This window comes from Hippopotamus amphibius, chromosome 11, assembly GCF_030028045.1.
Source record: "Hippopotamus amphibius kiboko isolate mHipAmp2 chromosome 11, mHipAmp2.hap2, whole genome shotgun sequence".
NCBI lineage: Eukaryota > Metazoa > Chordata > Mammalia > Artiodactyla > Hippopotamidae > Hippopotamus > Hippopotamus amphibius.
Genome location: NC_080196.1, coordinates 67,327,825 through 67,350,519, shown reverse-complemented (window position 1 = coordinate 67,350,519; position 22,695 = coordinate 67,327,825). Strand labels below are relative to the sequence as shown.

General features: G+C 39.5%; 1 protein-coding gene across 6 annotated transcripts in view; it reads left to right on the top strand.

The window, feature by feature from the left end:
* The window catches only part of DSG2 (desmoglein 2), a 58,269-nt gene that overhangs the window by 19,176 nt on the left and 16,398 nt on the right, over window positions 1–22,695 (top strand). For all 6 annotated transcript variants that reach the window (XM_057698271.1, XM_057698273.1, XM_057698274.1 and 3 more), the window contains 7 exons: window positions 9,665–9,700; window positions 12,005–12,139; window positions 15,589–15,750; window positions 15,896–16,040; window positions 16,864–17,030; window positions 19,085–19,222; window positions 19,336–19,521. In XM_057698271.1, coding sequence (XP_057554254.1) covers window positions 9,665–9,700; window positions 12,005–12,139; window positions 15,589–15,750; window positions 15,896–16,040; window positions 16,864–17,030; window positions 19,085–19,222; window positions 19,336–19,521 — 969 coding nt within the window. The remainder of the gene's footprint in view (window positions 1–9,664; window positions 9,701–12,004; window positions 12,140–15,588; window positions 15,751–15,895; window positions 16,041–16,863; window positions 17,031–19,084; window positions 19,223–19,335; window positions 19,522–22,695) is intronic.

Genomic DNA, 22,695 nt, shown 5'->3' with positions numbered 1-22,695 from the left:
TTCTGTCTTTCAATATGCCACAAATTTTAACAGCTGATAACGCTTTTCAAAGATATAATTCACATGTGATGAAAGATTTTCTCAGTAAAGTTTATCAAAGTTTCAGAGGTATACCACATATAACATTGCACTATTTTTATTTCAAATTATTTTTAAAATTTGTTGACATTTTTATCATATGCAAAGCTTGGTGATTACGGTGAAGAAAGCGGGAACATCAGAATTTGTACCATAGTCTAATGGTAAGATGAATAATGCCCACAAGAAAATAAACTAAATGGGAACTAACCACATATGACTGCTATTTAGTGATTTCCTACTCAGTTCTAGACAGTGTGCTAGACATTGAGAGACTGTGAAAAAGTCAGACGTGTTCTGCCCTCATGGTGCTTACGTCTTGTAAGCAAGTAAATGGCTGAATTCTAAATGGGTGATGGTAAGAGAAGTAATGATAAAAGAACACATGGTATCATGAAGCCTACAGAAGGAGCTCCAGGACTGAGCATCCCAGCTACAACCTGAGAATAATTATAAATTAGTGAGATGATATGAAAAGAAGAAGGGAGAAGAATATTCTAGTTAGAAGAGCATATGCAGAGGCCCAAAGACAAGGGTGCATGGTTCCTTGAAAGAACAGAAAGAGTCCCTGTAGCTGGAACACAGAATGCAAGGCAAACGACATGCAGAAAGATGAGTCTGCAGCCTTCTTGGTACCAGGGGAAGCCACAAGACTTACTGATAAGTGAGTGTTTTTAGGGAGGTGTTCAAATCATTAAGAAAATGAAAAGATGAATGTTAGTTGAGTTGGTCAGGAAAGGGTGGAGAAAGAAGAGATGGTCGTTGGCTGGGTACAACTTTGCCTCATTATTTAAAAAAAAAAAAAAAGCCTTCCAGAATTTGGGATGCTGTGATCAAAGACTGGCAGAAAAGCCCAGACAGTACAATCGAGGGTGGGTGCAGCCTGGCAGGAGGGTTGGTTTGGGAACAAAGGTTCTCAAGAAAATGTTGAGGGTGGGAGGTAGGGGTGTGAAAGGGGCATTTTGGTTGTCACAAGGCACAGGATGCTAGTAGTATTTAGTACTCCAAAGGCAGGGATGCTAAACCTCCAGCAACCCACAGAACCTTCAAGAAGAAATTGGCCACTCAAAACGACTTTCTGTATCAGAAATGCCAATAACACCCCCGCTGAGAAATGCTGAGAGACAAGTTGTGAGAGATTCTAATTAGGGATTCATCTTACCTGTCCTTTTAATGTGGAAATATCCTCTCGGTTGATGAAGCTTTGATACGTTCATTTATTCAACGTGTTATTGAGCACCTACTCTGTGCCAAACATTTTTCTAGGTCTTACCTCAAAATCACACCTTCATGGGAATTCCTTTCATCAGTCTAGCAGGTGCTGCCTGGCTGATGGGGGCATGAGAAGGAAGATTTGGATGGAAACGAGAGGAGAGAGGTCCAGTTTCCCCTACTCTAAAATACCTCCATCCCACTACTCTTTCAAGTTCCCTACGATACAAAGTAAAAATAAATAAATTGAAAGAAACGGCCCATGAACTTCTTCATGTTAGAGATCCACTCTCCTTAGACCCCAAAAGTGCTAATTGGGCAAGGGGGCAGGGGGCCTAGTTCAATCAGCATCTTCTAACACTCCCTCGGCTCTTCTTTCAGATATTGTATCTCCTTCCTTTGCTTCCGCAGTGCTCTACTGGGGCTGCTTTCACCACCAGGAGGCTGCGGGTGGTTTTCCGACCCAGCACCAGAGGATATGCTGTACCCACGTCACCAGGAGGCACATCAGATGTGGCTGGGAGGCAGGGGAGGCGGTGCGTGGGCGGCAACAGCAGTGGCTAAGGGGTGCACCCTTGGGACTGTGCGTGCAACCCCTGCCTCCCGTTAAGCCCCAGCACCCTACTCTCTAGCATCTGCTATCCCCTCCCTACTCAGGATTCTAGCTTAGCGTTTCTACAGCCTGTGCTCTGAGAATTGCATCCTCCTAGCTACTCAGATTTCAAATTTAGTTACCCTCTGATCCTTTCCCCTCTCCTCCACACACAGGGCATTGCCAAGGGCTAATGTTGTCCCCATGAAGACTCTTGCCTCCACTCATCCATCCCGGCGCCATTACCCTATTACTGGTCCTCATTACATCTCTCCTGGCTTGTTACTTTAACCTGCAAACTGCCTCCTGCCTCTCCTCATGCACGACTGCCAAAAAAAATCTCTCTGCAGCTCTGGTGGCATCGTATCCGTCATCAGAAGCTGATCCTTACAGGATCAGTGAAGATCCTTAGCACAACTTTTTGTCCTTATTTTCTGCTCACATCGTCTAGGTGTCAAACCGCACGCCTTCTTGTTCTTTGCCCTCTCTTTCTGTGTTCTGGAACAGGCGGTCTTTAAAGCAGATCATTTCCTTCCGCCTCCCATCTGCTCCCTCCTCTAAACCTCCCCGGATTTTTTAAGAGGAGGTAATTTCTGCCTTTTCCAAGCTCCCCAGCACTGCTTTTGCAGCTGTCCTTCACACAGTGTTTTTCTCCCTTTATTTTTTTTCCCTCCCTTTATTATAGTAATTTATGTACACTTTCTCTCTCCTGCTAAACTAAACTTCTCTGTACTAGCTCAGTGCTTTGGACACAGAAGAATTCTTTAAAAACCCAAGAGTTAATGTATTTTTCTATGTTTGGAAAAAAGTGGAATGATAATCTGAATTTCATTTGTTTAGAAGAAACATTTAATGCTCAGGTAGGGTGGGTGGTCAATTTTTGTTTGACTTTAACACGTTAAGCAGTTGCTAGCTGTGCTTCAGCTATATGCCAGGCAGTCTTCTAGATGCTTGTGGTGAGCTGTCCCACGGTCATGGAACCTGCAGTGGGGGAAAGGCAGATGTAGGGAAACTAATTTGACATCTTTTGAGCACCTACTGTATGCCAATAACTGGATTTCGTGAATGTTATTCATGGATGAAGCTGGGTAGAACCCAAGCCCCCCAACAGTGAACACCGCTGTGTCAATCAGAAGGCATCAGCGTGACCTCCTTTTACAAGCAGTTTTCTATAGTTAGTCATATGTAAGGCCTGAACTTTTGAAACTAGGTAATTGGTTTAGTTTCATTACAAGATAGAATCATTCTAGAAAGGAAGAAATGAAGAAATGTAAATTGAAAATTGCCTAATTTCACAGTCCTGCAAAAGAAGTATTTTCACAGCTTTGTAAAACCATTAATTTTCACTGTTCAGTTTTGCTGGTTCCCTTATTCGAAGCCAATCGAAAATGCCTGTTTCCCACTTTGGACCTTGGAGTCAATTGGTAGTTTCTGGTAGTTTCTGAAGTTTGACTTACTGACAGACCAGTGCCATCTAGTGATGAAAAAGAACAATTTGAAGTTCTTGGTTTTCTTAAGCTTCTGGAGGGGAAAAAAAATCTAGTTTTCTTCATTCTATTTTTTAGTGTACTTTTCAGGAATATATTGCAGCAAAAGGTCAAAACAGCCCATCATTTTTGTCTAAGAAATTATATGTTACAATAGATATATCTGAAAAGATGTATTATGCAGATTTACTTATATTTTGCCTGATTCCAAAAGCACGTGAAGCATTTATAGAAAACACGAATAAAATGGTAAAGTATTTCAAAAGTGATAAATGCTCCGAATCAGTAAAAGTTAAGCTAAAAGATGTAGGAACCAGAAGAAAACTCTGTTTAAAGCAATTTTATTGTAGTTGATTACTACTTGTAAAGTGGAAAATCATCCCGTGATGGGAATAACTCGGTTGCTGAATTTCCTTATTTGGAATATATCGTTTCACACACCTCTGTAATGAAGGGCTCATTATCCAGTCTGTGCATTATGCAGCCTCCCCTTCCCTTTCCCTTGTCACTCTGTAATTTTACACAATTGTTTTCAAAAGTGAGGTCTCCGGACCGGCATCAGCATTACCTGGACACTTGTTAGAATAGAAATACAGATTTTTATACCCCATCCCAGACCTACTGAATCAGAAGCTCCCGTGTGGGGTCCAGAAGTCTTGTGTTTTGATAAGGTGACTCACATTCTGCTCAAGTTTGAGAATCACTGTTTATTAACATCCCTACTAGAAAATAATTGAGAATGGAAAGAAGATTAAATATGAAAAAAGCCTACTTTTAGCTGTTTATTAGCAACTCTGATTTTTTTAAAAATGTTTTAGGGGCCAAGGAAATGACACTAAATAAAGTATTGTTGATTTTTTTGGGTCTTCAGGCTGTCAATGCCAAGTTAAAAATAGGAGCTGTTCGTGATTACACAAAATGTAACTTGACAGTTCGCAACTTGATCTAACAACTCTGCTGTAGCACAGCATTGCTAACTCTGTATTTTAAAATTCTTGGCGTCAATAAATGTTTCCAAGGAAAGTATCTCTTCCCCTTTGAAGCTAAATTCAGTATGATTCACCCCAAATCGTATTTGTTACATTAAGATTAGCCCAAACATCTAAAGAGCAGGCAAGATTATGATCAATAAGAGAATTTATTACTGTCAGCCTTAAAGCATATAATTTTACTATCTAAAATTCAAATTCAGAGCTGAAAAATTAAAGTTCAAAATATTGCTTTTCTTGGTTGTTGAGGGTTTTTTTTAAACAGCAGCCGGGAAAACAAATATAGTTATATGTTTAAACTAGCTGTTGAGTGAGGCTGCCTTAGGAATTGTATTTATGTATGAGTCATTTATAAGGTGGATTTTTAAGTTGGGAATTTCTAAATAAGGTATGATGTTTTGCCATAAACTAAGAAATTTTATAGACCACCTTCCATCCTTAAAAAAAAAAGACCAAGAGGAAAATAGTATAATATGTGAAATTCTAACATAAGTCTAACACAAGATTTATCGGACCTTCTTGTGGATACAGAGTCTACTGAGCACCAGTTCTGTCTATACAGTTAGAAAATTCAGGATATGTGATCAGAGGAAATAAACGGGTGGCATCCATGGCCTTTGTTTTATCTCATTTTAGTTCCTTTGAGTCATTTAAGCAAAACTGAAAACACTTTAAGAATGGGTTGGGTGTAAGCCAGGTACCCTAAGGGCAGTTTCTGATTCTGCCTTCTGTACAGTGAGAGGGAGAAAGAGAGTTGTAAAACATTCTGCCTGGTTGGAAGGGTGGGTAAGAAAGGGAAGTTAACAGGTGTTCCTGTGATTGTCGGGGGTGGGGGTGGGCATGAGATTGAAGAACAACAGTGGACCCATGCTAGGTCCCCTCTATTTGGGTCCCGAAGATCGTCCATTGACCCCCCCCCCCCTTACTAAAGCAGGCTAAAGTTCTCTCTGGCTGAATGGAAATAATAAGCCATTATAATGCCTCAAAGTCAAAACAATATTTTAAACTACTTTGTACCCCTCTACATGGCATCTTCAATAAGTCTCTGGTAACAACAAAGCTAAGAAGAGAAGCTCTATCTTTGTGCGCTCCCCTGAAAAGTGCCGGAGGAGACTGAAAACAATGTTATAATGTATGTGCTACACCTACACACCCAGATCTTGGCTTCTAAATACCACTCAATATTAGAAATCAGGGCTCCTTGGTGAAATGGTTCATTCTGAATCTGGGACAGGGAAAATACAAGATGAGCCTGGAGCATCTTATAATACTAGCCAGTAAGAAAGAGCTCAAAAAACAAAACATGGGGACATGTCAAAGGGACACAGTCTGATGGTAAAGATCTTCCAGAGGCCAAAGCTGAAACTATTTGAACGACAAAATAAATAAAATAGTATTGGATTATAACCCACAGAACAAAATCAATATGCATGAGTCCAAGTTGATAAAAATGATTGAATTAATAAGTAAATGGGGGAAGAAGAGACAAATCTTTCTTACTAAAGAATTCCAAATAGATGTATAGATGCCCCTCTCCTCGGAGTGGAGCTTAACCTCTTGCCTTCCGGCATCCCCACTCCAAATGACTCACCTCCAAAGAATACATCAGGTAAAGGGAAAAAAAGCAACTTTACAGTGGAGAAACCTACAAAGGCTACTTTAACAAATACTGTTGGGTGGGTACCATGTACCCCGATACGCTGCGATGAAAAGGGCACTTCACCACCATTCTGGGGTGTTCTTTACAAAAACACATCACCCAGTTCTAAACATAAGAAAAACAACAGATAAATCCAAATGAGAGGACAGTCTACAGGATGATTGGCCAGTACTCTTCAAAACTGTCAGGGTGATACACAAGGAAAGCCTGAGAAATGATCATAGAGCAGAAGAGATTAGGGAAACATGACAGCTTCATGCAGTGTGGGATCCTAGAGTCGATCCTGGAACAGAGAAAGGACATTAGTGGGGGAAATAGTAAACTCTGAATAAAGCATGGAATTTAACTAACTGTGCATTATCTCAGTATACCAATGTTGATCTCTTAGTTTTGACAGATTTACCACAGTTATTTAAAATGTTAACTTTAGGGGGAAGTGAGTAAAGGCACTCTTGGTACTCTCTTTACAATATTTGTGTAAATCTAAAAATATCCCTGAATTAAAAATTTATTTAAAAAGAAATGTGCTCAACATCACTAATCATTAGAGAAATGCAAATCAAAGCCACGGTGAGGTATCACCTCACACTGGTCAGAATGGCCATCATCAAAAAATCTAGAAACAATAAATGCTGGAAGGGTGTGGAGAAAAGGGAACCCTCCTGCACTGTTGGTGGGAATGTAAATTGGTACAGCCACTGTGGAAAACAGTATGGAATTGCCTTAAAAAACTAAAAATGGAACTACCATAATGCATATATGTGGAATCAAAAGAATTGGTACTGATGAACCCAGTGGCAGGGCAAGAGTAAAGATAAAGATGTAGTGAACAGACCTGAGGGCATGGCACGGGGCGGGGGGGTGGGGCGGATGGGGAGGCTGGGACGGAGTGAGAGAGTAGCATTGACATATATACACTACCGAATGTAAAACAGATAGCTAGTGGGAAGCTGCTGCATAACACAGGGAGATCAACTCGATGATGGGTGATGACTTAGAGGGCTGGGATAGGGAGAGTGGGAAGGAGTCATGGGAGGGAGGGGATATGGGGATATGTGTGTAAATACAGCTGATTCACTTTGGTGTACCTCAAAAACTGGCACAAGAGTGTAAAGCAATTATATTCCAATAAAGAGCTTAAAAAAAAAAGATACAACATTTGCACATTTTAAACCTTTACATTTTTCCATCTTATATCCTGGAATACATGATATTTGGTCAGACTGGTAACATTTACTTAAAATAACACATAATATCACACCTTTGCTAGGCCCGATAAGGTTCTAGGGAAGAAAAAAAATAGTAAATATTTTATCCAGCCAGCTCCTCACTATGGCCTGTACAGAGGAAAGAAGCTCGTAGTTAGGAGGCTGGGCAAGAAATATATCACATTTTAAGATGTGATGATGTGACAGTGAGGAACCGTGAATCTAGTCTGTAGTCTTTCACTTCAAAAACACCCACCAGAGAAACATGCAGAGAGGAGTAATCCATTCAGCACTGCTTTCTCTTGTTGTATACCATGCAACTTTGAAAGTACATAAATTTGGGGAGCATGACGCTGGTTAGAGATTTTCTGGCCATTGTTAGCTGGTAAACTAATAATAGAGAGTATGCGGAAGAAATATTATATCTAACTGGAAAATAGAAAATTAGCCATGGTTGTTCATCTGTCCCAGAGAAACTCCTACTAGAGGCTGAACATCCACTCTCCTTAAGTATATCATTGCAAGGGTGGAAACAAGAACATGTACTACAAGGTAGAGGAAAGAAAAGACGGTGAAAGATCGACGTGTAGAACAGACCCTGCGAGAAGCCTTCAAAGGGATGTGAGTAAGCAAAAGAGACTTAGGAATTTTAGAGAAAGCCCTGCTTTCCATGATTTACCAATCAAGGCTTCGTGGATCCATGTGACCTGAGAGGCACATGAATAAAAGCAGACAAGACTGAGAAAAATCCACATTTAAGACAGATTACAAAAAGTTAATACATACGTAGTAGATGGGGAGGTAAAGGCAATAAATACAGATAATTATTTCACGTTGGAATTATGGGAGAAGAAGGATATGGAGCAGTGGATTCAGTGTTAACAGAAACAAGGAAAAGGTTTGATTGTTTTTATGATGGTGTAGGTCTAAGTATGTTTGGCCAGCCAATGGGAAGGAAATAAACAGGTTTGATTAGCCAGTAGCAAATGAAGATAAAAGATTAGTGGAAGGAACAAGGTTCTTGAGAAGGTAGAGGTGGGAGAATAAGTGGAAAAGTTGAAAACAAAGCACACAGATGAAGGTTAGCCTTGGAAAGGCATCAGGACAAGTCTCCCTTGGAGAAAGAAGGGAAGGAGAGGGTGAGGGAAGAAATAGTCTCAGTCAAATAAAACGTGGGGTCATCTCCTAAGAGTGAGTGGGTTCCGAAGAGTGGTCAGCATGGTTGGGGTATTGTCCGGAAGTCTGGGATGTTACGACAGGGACGCAATGCAAGAAGCAGAGATGAGATGGTTGTATAATTCATGGTCTGAATGAGCACACTTGAGAATGAAAGGGATGCTAACAGATGGGGCACCTGCACAGCAGGACTCACCTGGGCAAACGTGAATGTGTATAGTCACCCTAGACACACACCGCCCCTCTGGAGGGAGCTTGGATGTGTCACGGGTCCATTCAGTCTCTCTGGCCGGCCCTCTCTAGCGAGGTAGTCAGTACAGGGTCAAAGAGAATCATAGTTAGGCTTGCTGAGTTGGGGAGAAGGTGAGGCAGGAATTTTAGAAGATCAAGAGATTGAGGATCCCTGAGTCACTGACAATGGCTTTGGAACGGTGGGTTATAATCTGCTAGCGTCGTCCAGTAGAATTGTCTGCAGTGGTGGAAGTATTCTTAAGCCACTTGGCTCCTGTGGTGACTGAGCAAATGAATTATTAATTTCAAATAATTTTAGTGTCAATAGCCACATGTGGCTCCCCTATTAGAAGTGCTGGTTCAGATTAAGCCAAGAGAAGAGTGAAGCCAAGAGGAGATTAATGAACTATATATAAAGTACAGCAAAAGTCAGAAGGCAGGATGGGAGTTTGTTGTGCAGATGTAGAGCAAACATAACTCTGTTTAGTTCTGTGTAATGATGAAATCCAACGTGTGACTGCTTGATAAGAACCAAAGAAAAGAGCCAGTGGGACCTGAGGAATGAAGTCTGAATATGGGCAGTGGTGTGTGGCCCCTGGGGGATGACGGAGGTTAGTAGGTGGGGGGGAGGTACTGCATCTCACACTAAAGCCCTTGAGGAAAGGTACGTACATGGGTCCCTGAGCACATGAGGTGAAAACCACAGGGTAAGGAGAGGAGACTCAGGGAGTGGCTAAGACCTCAAGAAGAGAGGTGTTGTCTTCGTTTCTCAGATGTTAGTTGTGTTCTGAGTTTCCTGGAGGAGGCAATATGCACCTAAAAGAAGGAGGGTTCCTCTCTCTGGGCCTGGTCATGGTGGGAAAGCAAAGGGAAAAATTAAAATTTGTTTCCTTTTGATAAAGGAGAATAGTAGTGGTTAAACATCCCCCCCTTTAATTCTATAATATCCTAGGTGATAGTTTATTAACAAAGTATTTAAGCTGAATTGAGTGATTAAATTGTATTAAACAACAAATAATTTTATTTTCCAGATCTGCTTTCACTTTGGAAATGGACTGCATTTAGAGGTAAGGAACCAAGGGGATTACTCCTGTTTTTTGGACTCGGGCTTAATTTCACGGAAGATGGTTGTGCCTCGGCCAGATTGAAAGCACACTCTCCCACTGAAACCACTAGGTGGCATTTCGGGGCGCACCGAGGAGCTCTGGGGCTTTATGTCTCAGCACAGAAAGAATTCAGCAAGAGGCAGAGTGATAGATAAAAAGTGATTTATTAGAATAGGACGCTTGCGAGGCTTACAAGTGGGCAGGCAAGTGTTGTGCTGCCCCAAGTACTTAGTGGGCTACATTTTTATAATCAAAGCAAGGGAGGGGAGAAGACCACCTTCCTTTTCATTCTTTGAGCCGTCCATCATCAAGTCCTCCTACGTGTCGGGCGGGGGAGTTTTTGACCCTATATGGTGCATCTGGGACCATCATGACCCTATGGAAAATTATTTCAGGTCCCAGTACAGTGAGGGTCTTTCACTTTGAAATGTCACCTTTCCATAACTTATTTTTGTGTATGCAGAGAGCATGTCCTAGGGGTCATTAACTTGTTGCTATCACTGGGCGGTTGTAGGCCTTATTTTCCACTACTTTATTCTTTGGGGGCACGTCTCATGCTTCTGTTGCATGGTTTTGTTGTTAAACTAGCCGATCTGGTTTTGGTCCTAAGCAACTTGCTCTGCCTTATCAGTCAAGCAAGCCCACGTTGTTTCAGGATTTTTCCATTGCTTTCTTGAGTGATCACTAACTTGCTGTGGTCTCCCAAAGCCCCCTGGAGTTCCCGCTCTATCTACAGTCCCCTGGTGGGATTTCTGAGCTAACCATCTGATTATCCTACTCCATCCCCATCACCTCAGACAGCCATTCCCACTCAAGCACGTGCACAGGAACTTCTATCCAGGGATGTCTCTGCAACATTTTTTGACAATCTAAATGTCCATCACTGAGAGAAGGATAAAGCAATTTATGGTACATGGAAGAATGTCCATGATGAAGTACTGAATGAAAAATCAAGGGGCAGAATGAGATGTATAGCATAATTCCATTTTTATTAATAAAGAGGCCTTTTTACATGTGCAGCTGTATGGTCATAAGAAAAGATCATGAAAGATATTTATCAAGCTATTAACAGTGAATGCTCCAAAGTATGAGTGAAAAAGTAGGAGGCTGTTTTACATTTTTACGTTATAAACTTTAATGTTATTTTAATGTTTTGATACATAATTTAATTTTTTTAATTATAGAAGAATTTTTCCACTAAAACCAAAGAAAAAAATCAGTGACCTAGTGATAACTGGTGTAAATATTTTGAAATAAAATACATGTTATATAGAGCAACAAAAAGAGTAAAATGGTAAACCTAGTATAAAAATCATTTCTGATCTTAAAATACTAGGTCAGCTGTATTAAAATTTTCTTTGGATAAAGCATATATTCACCTATTAAAGCCCAACTGAAAATTTATAGAATAGTTCTCTACCTAAAGTTTTTGATAAACAAAGATGGGTGATTTAATCCTTAAACCTCATTCTTTTTTTTTTTTATTCATCTTTATTGGAGTGTAATTGCTTTACAATGTTGTGTTCATTTCTGTTGTACAACATAGTGGCTCAGCTATATTTACACATATATCCGCATACCCCCTCCCTCTCGAGCCTCCCTCCCACCGTCCCCATCCCACCCCTCCAGGTCATCACAGAGCACCAAGCTGATCTCCCTGTGCTATGCAGCAGCTTCCCATTAGCTATCTATTTTACACATGGTAGTGTATATATGTCAGTGCTACTCTCTCACGACGTCCCAGCTTCCCCTTCCCCCACTGTGTCCTCTGCGTCTGCTAACCTCATTCTTAAAACAATAAATTCATTAACTGACACTTTCACTGGTTTTAGTTAAATTGATATCGACAAGTTACTGACATTTAGTCTTAAAACATTAGTAATTCATTTTTAAATTAGAAGCCACCATAGAAAAATAAAACTTCATTTTCAGTCAGTAAGAAAAAAAATTCTTGATTTGGTATGTTAATTTTAATTTGCCCATTTGTAAGACCACAAAATTACTCTAGCCTTTTTAACTCTTCACTTGGGGAGGTCTTTTCTGACTGCTAAGAAAGTGCTTTACTGGTTTGGGAACAAGCTCTTCAGGTATATAGTGTCTGCTAGAGTGTATATATTTCCTCTTTGAAAATGAAGCCTGTTAAAAAACATGAAATTTATACCTTAAAATTTGCACAGCTCTTTTTCAACTTTTAGTAAATTTCAGGATGCCATGCTAATGTCTTAGGGTACTTAATAATTTTTTGGCAATATTTTATTGTTTTAGGCCTTACCCTCAAGAAATGAAAATAAGCTGCTTCCTAAACATACACACTTAGTGAGGCAAAAGCGAACTTGGATCACCGCCCCTGTGGCTCTTCGGGAGGGAGAGGATCTGTCCAGGAAGAATCCGATTGCCAAGGTACCTTCTAAAGAGGGACAGAAAATGCGTGCATATTGCTAAAATGTGGTCTGAGGACTTTCATGTTCCCTTTAAAATTTTAGGAAAATTACATGACGTACTTACTGAGCTTTGTAATATTCCAGATGGCACCTTGTAAGAGCCTCTTTCCCATTCTGGAAGATACAGCATTATGGATTCAACTAACAGTTGAGTCTTTGTTTAACAGAGTGTTACAACGCTGGAAAGGAGTTAGTATCATATGTTGGGGGCGGAGCAGTGTTCTTTTTTCTATCACCCTCCTAGGTTCTCTGGCTGGAGCCCTGTAAATTGGACTGACAAAAAAACAGATTAACAAGAGAAAAATAAACAAGCTTAGTAGCATGTTTATCAAGCACGTAACACATGGGAGTTCCCAGAGATGAGTAACTCTTTCCAAGGTTTGGTTAGGATTTGGGTTTATGTAACTACTTAGCAAAAGAACAGTAAATTTTTAGAGAAGTGACAGGACAAAGGGAAAAGACCTTGAATCTCCCAGAGCAATAGCTTTAGGAAGGCAAATATATGGACAACTAATAACAGAAAAAGCTAGTCAGTCAGGTTTGTTTTGTGGATTCCTCTGGTCCGGTCTCCAGGCTGATAAGGATCTAACTCTGTGATTAGCTCTTTGTCCTCCCGGTGGAGAGGGGTAGAAAGGCACCTTTACACATTTACGTCCTGCTCTTAGGCAAATAGGTGGAGGGCAGAGAGCTTTTCTTGTATCTGCTTCTTCTCAGTTGCTTTCAGGTCGAAATAATTCTTATACCAAGAGTCGTGTATTCTGCCATCCTACATATGAAAGTTTAGTTTTCAAAATGAAAAGAACGGATATCTAAGAGGTGGTAGGGCGACCACACATCCTGCCTGAGACAGTCTGGGTTTGCGGCCGTTGTCATGGCCTAATCGTCAGTAACTCCCCTTTCACTCTCAAAAATGACCATTTTTTAAATGTTATATGGTAATTCTATTAATATGTATCTCAGACTTAGCGTGTGGAAAGTCTGAACCCTTGATTTTTCCCAAAAGCTGTTCTCCGTATGTTCTACCCATTTCAATAAATGACGCTGTAATTCTATCCAGTATTTTAAAAATATAGCAAGTACTGTCAGCTCTACACCAAAAACATATTCCAAATCTGCCCACTTCTCCCCACGGCCACCCTCCTGGTCCCAGTCCGTGTCAGCCCCCAACCTCCGACCTCGGCTCCCCGCCTTCACGCTTGCCTGCCCCTCCCCCCACCAGAGTCCGTTATCCAGAAAGCGGCCAGAACGATCCTTTGAAAAGACAAATTAAAGCATGTTCACCCCCTTAGTGAGACCCTTTCAACAGCTGCCTGCTGCAGTGGAAGGAGCAAATTCCTCACCTCGCCTACAAGAGCTCTTGGGATTTGCTGACCTTCACCCTCGCCTCTGACCTCAGCTCCTGTCAACCCCCAGCCCCCACTCTGCCACCTCCCTGAGCTGACACAAGCTCCTTCCAGCCTCCCACCCTTAGCACCTGCTGTTCCCTCTGCCTGGAACCCCCTCCCCATAGATATTTGCAGGCTCTCGCAGCGTCAAGACTCTGGCCAAGAGTTACCTCCTGAAAGAATTCCCTTCCCAGCCTCCCCCCATCTCAATCCCCTCACTCCCTTCAGCTCAGTTTATAGCTCATTTGCCTCCCGGACGTTATGTCATAAATTGCTTGCTTGTTGCCTGGTTCCCCCCTGTAGAGTGTAAGCTCCCCCAGGACAGGGGCTTAGACCTTAGGGCTCACAGTTCATGCCCTGTGCCCTGAGCAGTGCCAGCATCAGTAGGTGCTCAGTAAACATTTGTGTGAACGAGTAAATGTTCATATGCAAGTTGTACCTTCATCTTTCCCATCTTATAAACATCATACATGATGAGCTCCTTAAAGAAAGAGCAGCTATGGAACAGAAGACGACAATTTCCTTTGTCCAGCAGCATGTTGTTTTCATAAAAGCCTTCTAAAATCTGTGTTTAATTATGGCTTTACAGAAGAGTATGTATACAAGCAGTTAAGCTGTTTGGTTTGGTGAGATATCTGAGTCACTCACACATTCTTTCACACATTCTTTCAATAGTCACTCACACATTCTTTCCCTAAAATCCATTGATTCTTTGGGGTTCGATAGGTGTTAGCTATTCTTCTTACTAATTTTAATTATAAAAGTTATTAAGAGTAAAATTTACATAAAAAGCAGAAGATCTTGTATTTCCCCAGCTTTCCAAATTCTCTATCTAGGAGTAATATTGTCAACAGTTTAGTATCATCCAGATCTTGTGAGATATGTATGTATGTATATAGTTACATACTCTTATGTGCATACACGTGTATACAAACCAACTGTTATGTCCACACACAGTTTGGTTTCATTATTAACATAAGTGAAATTATATAATGCATATAATTAGCACATAAAGGTCTAGAATATTCTCTATAAATACTGAAGTATATATGTATGTACACATACACATGTGTTGTGTGTGTATATGCATGTACTTGGCAGAGAAAGAGACAGACAAACAGAAACACAGAAAAAGAAAGACAGAGAGAGAAGCTCAGTGAAAAGCGGTCACAGGGCTGCCCCAGGATCGCCATTCCACTCCTGGAGCAGAGCAGGTGCAGCACGAGGTGGGAGCCACATCTGACCATTCTCAGCAGCAACCCCCAGCCCCAGTGCGTGTTGGAAATCCCATGGGAAGAATGTGTAGCTAACCCTGAGGTTTCAGGACAAAGAACTGGCCAGGCAGGTGGGGGGTGATGGCTTCAATGATGTCTGAAGAAAAGACATTGAGAATCCAGTAGGGGGCCACAGAGACTCATTTACTAATGAAGAATTAGAGATACAGAAATGGTAAACAAAACAAACAAACAAATGAATTAGAGATACAAATAAAGCCATTTATAGAGGGCAAAGGTGTTAACTACAAAAGACCCAGCAGGTTAGAAATACTGATTTGCTGAAGCATTCCAAGCAGGCAAAGTACTTGACTATTTTAACCCTTCTATGGAAGGATGCCTTATTCATACTTTCCAGATGATCGAATGGAGTTATGAAGGTGATTTTGACTCTGCAATTTTTACCTTATATGCTAGATTTAAAATCCACCCCCACCAAGATGTACCCCCGCAACGATATCTTAATTTCATAACCCGAAGAGGTAGGCAGTAGTGTCTCTTCATGTTACAGATAAGAACACAGACACAGGAGGGTAGGTAACTATCTTAGCATCACTACCTAGTGAGTGGCTGAGACAGGAACAGAACCGGGTTCTCTGACACCAGCACCTCTGCCCTGGAGCACCTGTGCGCCACCTCCCTCCTATCAACATCTGACAGCTTCAGAGCGAATTTTCCATTAAAAACAATTACCGGTATGTTATGGAGAGTTTTTAACTTGAGGCATTCCTCTCTTATTTTTATGTTAGATACATTCTGATCTTGCAGAAGAAAAAAGACTAAAAATTACGTACAAATACGCTGGAAAAGGAATCACAGAGCCACCTTATGGTGTGTTTGTCTTTAATAAAGACACTGGAGAATTGAACATTACCACCATTCTAGATCGAGAAGAAACACCATTTTTTCTGGTAAGAAGATCCATTTTACATTTGTAAGTTTGTAGTTTTTCTTGGGTAGTAGTTTTGATATGTTTTATTATTTTTTTGAAACTATGGTACTTGAATGACCTCAGCTTAAATCTAATCCCTGCTATTATTTATGTCGTGATTTCAGCTAATTGGTTATGCTTTGGATGAAAAAGGAAACAACTTAGAGAAACCAATAGAACTCCGAATTAAAGTTCTTGACATCAATGACAACGAACCAGTGTTCACACAGGACGTCTTTGTGGGGTCTGTGGAAGAGCTGAGTACAGCAAGTAAGAGTTTATTATTTTTACGAATGAATACCCATCTTATCCCCGTTGTGTAGCTGAACACTGAAACCTCTGTCTTAGCGGAGGCTGAGCATTACCCACAGGACACATAATAATGGACTTATTGCTCTAGGTTTGGAACTGCTTTTTTGTTATGTTTTTTACCCTCAAAACAGATAAGGTAGATTGATGTGATAGGTTAGGTCTCTACAGCCACTACTCAGTTTTACTCTGTATCAGGAAAGCAGCCACAGATAACATATAAACAAATAGACATGGTTGTATTCCAGTAAAATTTTATTTACAAAAACAGGTGGCTGGCTGGCTTTGGCCTACTGGCAGTAGTTTGCTGACCTTTGACATACTGTTTCAACTGTCAGGCTTCAATGCAAGTGTTAAATGCAGTGTTCTGTACGGAGACTTGCAGGGGAGATTTCTCTTTGATCAGAATGTAAAGAATAGCTATGCTTCTCCTGAATTGCTTGTATTTTAATAAGCATGTATTTGTATCTGTTCATTCTTGTCTCTTTGTATTGGTTATTAGAACTGTTATAAACAAATTCGTGGCCCTCCTATAGCAAGCGTTCAAGATTTCATCCTAAGAATTTGTGTACTAACCTCAGCCTCACCCTCATCCTATTTTTCCTATTCCTACCTCCATTCACACTTATTTCCTCAAGCAGTTAAATGTTTTGATCTTGGTATACTGATTTTGATAAATACCTGAAATCCCTTTTGGAACAAGCTGATATTATAAATAAAATAATAACATACATAAGTGTGCTAAAAGTTGTTTCATCTTGGACACCTTTGTTTCTGATGCCAGATACACTTGTGATGAAAATCACCGCCACAGATGCAGATGAGCCCAACACTCTGAATTCTAAAGTTTCCTATAGAATCGTCTCTCAGGAGCCTGCTAGTTCTCCAGTGTTTTACCTAAATAAAGACACAGGAGAGATTTATACAACCAGTATTACCTTGGACAGAGAGGTAAGTTAATATTTTATGTTACTCATCTTTTCAGCTCTCCTCTGTCTTTCCAGTTTATTCTCTCTCTATTTGTTTTCTAATTTTCTGACTGTTCTGTGTTACTCACTCAGAGGATAACTCGGAATGATCCTCCTCCAGGGATGTGCTGTCTGAAGTGGTGGCCATCAGCCACATGTGGCCATTGACCACTTGAAATGTGACTAGTCAAAATTGAGATGTGCTGTAAGTGGAAAATATACACCAGATTAGCATGAAAAAGAGAATGTGTAAAATATCACCATGATAATTTTTTGTTGATCACATGTTGAATTGATAATATTTTGGATACCATGGGTTAAATGAAACATATTTGTTTAAAATTAGTATCACCTGTTTCTTTTTACTTTTTTATTTTTTTTATGTTTATTTATTTACTTATTTGGCCATGCCATTTGACTTGCAGAACCTTAGTTCCCCGGCCAAGGATTGAACCCGGGCCCCGGCAGTGAAGCACGAAGTCCTAAGCGCTTCACTGCCAGGGAATTCCCTCTTTGTACTTTTTAAATTGTGGCTGTTAGGAAATTTTAAAATTACATAAGCACTGTCCTAGGGCCTCTCCAATCAGGATCAGTTTGCTAGAGAGTTCTAAAGCAATGTTCTTTAATTTGTGGCTCTGTAATAAAACGTCAGGAATCTTTCCTACTGCTGATATATGAAATACAAGTCCTGTTTAGGGTAATAGAAGTATTTGTAAAGGAAAGAGTTACTGTAAATCCCAAACTGGAGGAAAATTTGAGTCAGTTTCCTAAAAAGGATGTTTTCTCAAACATTTCACTTTTTATTTCTAAGTCAAAGGGAACATTTTAGTTGAAAAAGGGAGAGAGAAGATTTTTTTAAATGCTGCACACATAGAGATTGTAACAGCATGCCTAGTAAAATGTTGATGATCCTAAAAACATCAAATATAAATCATCCTCCAGGCACAGTCTGTGTATTTTGTATTGCTTGGAAAAAATGATCTGACTCTGGCCAGAGAAGGAGAGGACAGTGCTCAACATTCTTATCAAAGTCTTTGTAAAATTACACGTTTTTACTCCTAAAATTCTACTGTACCTTTTCACATAAAATGAGAGTGGAAAAGTACAATTTTGAATTAGTAGTGTGATTTTTTTTTTTTTTTAATGAGCTTCTGTCTCTGGCAAGTTTAACCAAAAATTCTGGCTGTCACTTATTGGGCATTCACCATGTGCCTGGTGCTCTTCCAAGCCTTTTATGTGGATGAACTCATTTAATCTACCTGCAAAGCCTGTGAAGCAGATCCAATTATTATCCCCATTTTACATAGAAGAAAACCAAGGGTCAAGGGATAATGTGTGTCCAACACAGCTAGTAAGTCAGAATTGGAACCCAGGCTGCTGGTTCCAGAGCCTCTGCGGTCCTGCCTCTCACCGAGCAGTTTTGCCCTGCACGGGGTCCCCAGGCACTGGCACTGCCTGCGTGGCCCTTTAAACAACAGCCACACAGAATGGAGCCATCGGAAGGGGACCACTTGGAAGAGAAGTGCTCCCTTTGGAGTAACATCTGAGACGTTGTTCTCTAGGACACGTTCTCCAAGAATCTAATCTCCCGGGATGTATGGACAAAGTTCACTGGTCAAGTGTTCTTAGGGGATTAAGTTTTTCTGGCTTTACTTGTAGGTGAAAATGATGTGTGGGATAGAAAAAAAACAATTCATAGAGTCCCGTCACTTCCAGTGTAGCCCAAACTACATTTTGAACGCACTCTTTTGTGCTCAGGCTATTTTAAGGAGAGACTCATCTCCTGATAAATATCACCAATGACATAATTAAGAATTTGATATCAACAACTGCTCTAGGCTTTTCTGCCCTTTTAGAAAAACTCTGATGGCAAATACACAGTATCTTCACAGGATTAACAGCAGATCAGGAAACTTATTTATGAATAAAATGTACTGTGGTTTATTCCGTTGATGATAAAGTGAACTAAAACCAGAAGGATAGATTTGGGAGCGATTCATTTTCACCCCAGCTGGATGTTTTTTTATTGCCCTGTAGGAACACAGCAGCTATACTTTGACGGTAGAAGCAAGAGATGGCAATGGACAAATAACAGATAAACCAGTAAAGCAAGCTCAAGTTCAGATTCGTATTTTGGACGTCAATGACAATATACCTGTAGTTGAAAATAAACTGGTAACTGTTATTTTTATAACAAACATGCCTACTTATATTTTAGTCATAACTAAAAATATATCACTTATGTTTGTGTTACATCCGAATAAAAATCACCTGTTTGTGTCTTGCAGTACGAAGGGACAGTTGAAGAAAACAAAGCCAATGTAGAAGTTTTACGCATAAAAGTGTTCGATGCAGATGAAGTAGGCTCCGATAATTGGTTAGCAAATTTTACTTTTGCATCAGGAAATGAAGGGGGCTATTTCCGCATAGAAACTGATACTCAAACTAATGAAGGAATCGTGACCCTTATTAAGGTAAGTACTTAGTGTTCAAAACTGGAATGGAAGAAGTTGGTCCAGAGGAGGAAACTGATGTATTTTGAGGTCCAAACATTTAGAAGTACTTTTCGTGATCAGTTAACTGGCATCACAGTTGTAGAGACAGGAGCCATCCCTATTTGCCCAAGTTCTGCGGCTAGTAAATGGTTACACTTTTTGTGTTTCTAATGTCAGTAGTATGAAGGTCACATTTTGAAACACAGTGTTATAATTGTGCTTAATTGAATCAGTGTACAAAAATTTAATGGTGTTATTAAGCATACGGGTCTTAAACATTTAAAACCCATACTCCCACAGAATTTTTTAAACAAAACTCAGAGGATGGGTTTTTATCTAATAGAGTAAGTGAGGAAGAATATCAGTGTATGGTTAAATGGTTTATGATAGAATTGCCTTAGCAGATTTTAAAATAAAAAAGCTACAGCTTTCAAAATACTATTTCATGAAGTCACAGACAAAAATCGGTTCCAGAAGTTTCCACATTTATAAAAACTTAATATATGGCAAAGTAGGTAAACCCTAACAGCAGGAAGAGGAGTGATGATAATATGATATATAACAGAATAGAGAAAAATTAACTTGAAGTTTCATAGTAATAATTATGAATACCAGTTATCAATAGGCTACTGTATGCATTTAGATTACTTTTCATAAAGCAAAGGAAAATAAGATTAGCTCACGTTTAAAGGGAAGACACATTTTATAATTACTGAATAAATGGATAATGGCATCAGAGACAAAATAGATTTACCCGCTTATATAGAACTAGGCATCCTTTTTAGTCATCGATTAGAGGTGCAACCATGCTAGGTGCTTCAGATAAAAAGCCACTAATACACATAAGGAGAAACAATCACTTAGTGATGAATAATAGAAATATCCTCAATGCATCATGGCAGCACAGAAAGGGACATAGTTACCAAAGGGGGCATGAAAAAAATAGTAAATTCAGTATTAAAATGACAGCAGCAGATTAAGAAAATTACAGATTTACTTTCTCAATAAAGAATTGCCTCCAAATTATAAAGGCGATAATCAGATTCCATTCAAAGGAATAGACATGGAAGTTAGACAAAGAAGATACACAAATAACAAATGTGCACATAAAGGTTACTCAACATCATTAGTCGTTAGGAAAGATGCAAACTAAGACTACCTGAGCTACCACTGCACACCTGCTAGAATGAGCTACAATCGAAAGATTGACAACACCAAATGTCCTCAAGAATGTAGAGAAACTGGAACTCCTATATATTACCATTGGAAACATTAAATGGTAGAGCCAGTTTGGCAGTTTTGTAAAAAGTTAAACATAGAGTATTTATCCAGTGACCCGACAATTTAGTCCTACGTATCCACCCAAGAAAAATAACAACATATATCTACAAAAAAAAAAAACTTACATGCAAATGTTCATAGAGACTTGAGTTCTTAATAGTGAAAAACTGGTAACAGTCCAGAAGTCCACCAGCTGGTAAGCAGGTAAATAAAACGTGGAATACTGATGAGCACTAAAAAGGAATGAAGTCCTGATACACGCTACAACGTGGACGAACCTCAGAAACATTATACTCTATACAGGCACAAAATACTACGTACAGTATGAAATTTGTAGAAAAGGCAGAAAGTAGATATATAGAAAACAGATCAGTGATTGCTTGAGGTGGAGGTTGTGAGTTGGCTACAAATAAGCAAAAAGGAACTTTTGGGGAGTGATGGAAGTGTTCTAAAACTGGAAAGTCCTGATATTTGCAAAACCATATAGGCTTATGAAACGTCCTCATGCTTTACACTTAAAAGGGGTAAATTTCATTGTAGGTATATCATACCTCGATAAAGCTGTCTAAAAAAGACAAAGAAGAAGACTAGATACTTTAAACTGTAGAAATAGAGATAGTAGATCATCACATGAGAAGAAGCTTCAGCTGTGTTAACAAATAAGTTTAGTACCTTTAATGCCATTGAAGATAGCAAAAATGGGAGTGATAAAATATGCTAACAGTTGTAGAAATAGAGGTATCTGCCCTCATACATTGCTCTTGATGCTGAAAAATTTTCCATTCTCTCTGGAGCATGGTGGCTATTTATAACAAACACTATGAAACAGTCTTTATGTTTCCAGTACCTAGCGCATTTTTTTAGCATTGTCTTGGTCTTCCATGGTCTTTGAATACTAATGACATTTGTCTGGAAGATTTTATTTCTCATTCAGCATGCATCATGCCATCAAAGTAAGCATGTAAAGTGCAAGAGCAACTTGAAAAGAAAATAACTTTCACAAGGATTCTACAAATACAGAGGGTATTTTTCTTTAGGCAATGTGTGTTGTGTCATTGTCCCAACACCATAGTGACCCATATAAAAAAGGGGGCAGAAGAAGTTATCTATCCAAAACTCTGTAGAGAGGAAGATGGCTTTCATAATTAATCATCCAAAAACAAAAGTGAGCATTGCAGTAATTCATTTAAACACATGTAATATAGTCAATGTTGTACTGAAGAAACAGCAAAAATGATTAGTCAGTACATCTAAATGGTCAGGACCACTAGAAATAAAAAGCAGCAGGACCTTCGTAAACTTTTACTGGGTACGTCTTTCCCCTGTAGCTCAACAGGGGAAAAATAATTTGCCTAAAAATGTTCAGAGCAGTATTAATTGCAAATAGTCCAAATGCCTAATAAAGAGAATGCTAAGTAAATTAAGTGTATCTAAATAGTAGAATACAATAGAAATGTTTTAAAAAAGAAAATGGACAAATCAGAACATAAAATATGCATAGAGTGATAAACTGATTATATCAAATGTACTTTATAAGTACCACGATTCACAAAGAACAGAGTATTTAGAGGAGGGTTAATCTTTTATGGCATTAATAGCAAACCAGATATTAATAGACATTATGCTAAAAAGGAGGGGTTAGATTCTTTATTTAAATAAATTTGAAAACCCCTGGGTTTACCGAAGCTAAATAGTTGTTTTCCCTACAGGAGGTCTCAGTTTTATGATTTGCTGTGGGACAGAACTGGCAGTGCTGCTGCTACTTTTGTAGCCCTTTTCACCAGAACAAACCCATGGAACACATTTTAAGGAATATTAGCTAACATTGAATGTCCATTAACTTTTTTTATTAAGAAAAAAAATCACTTCGGA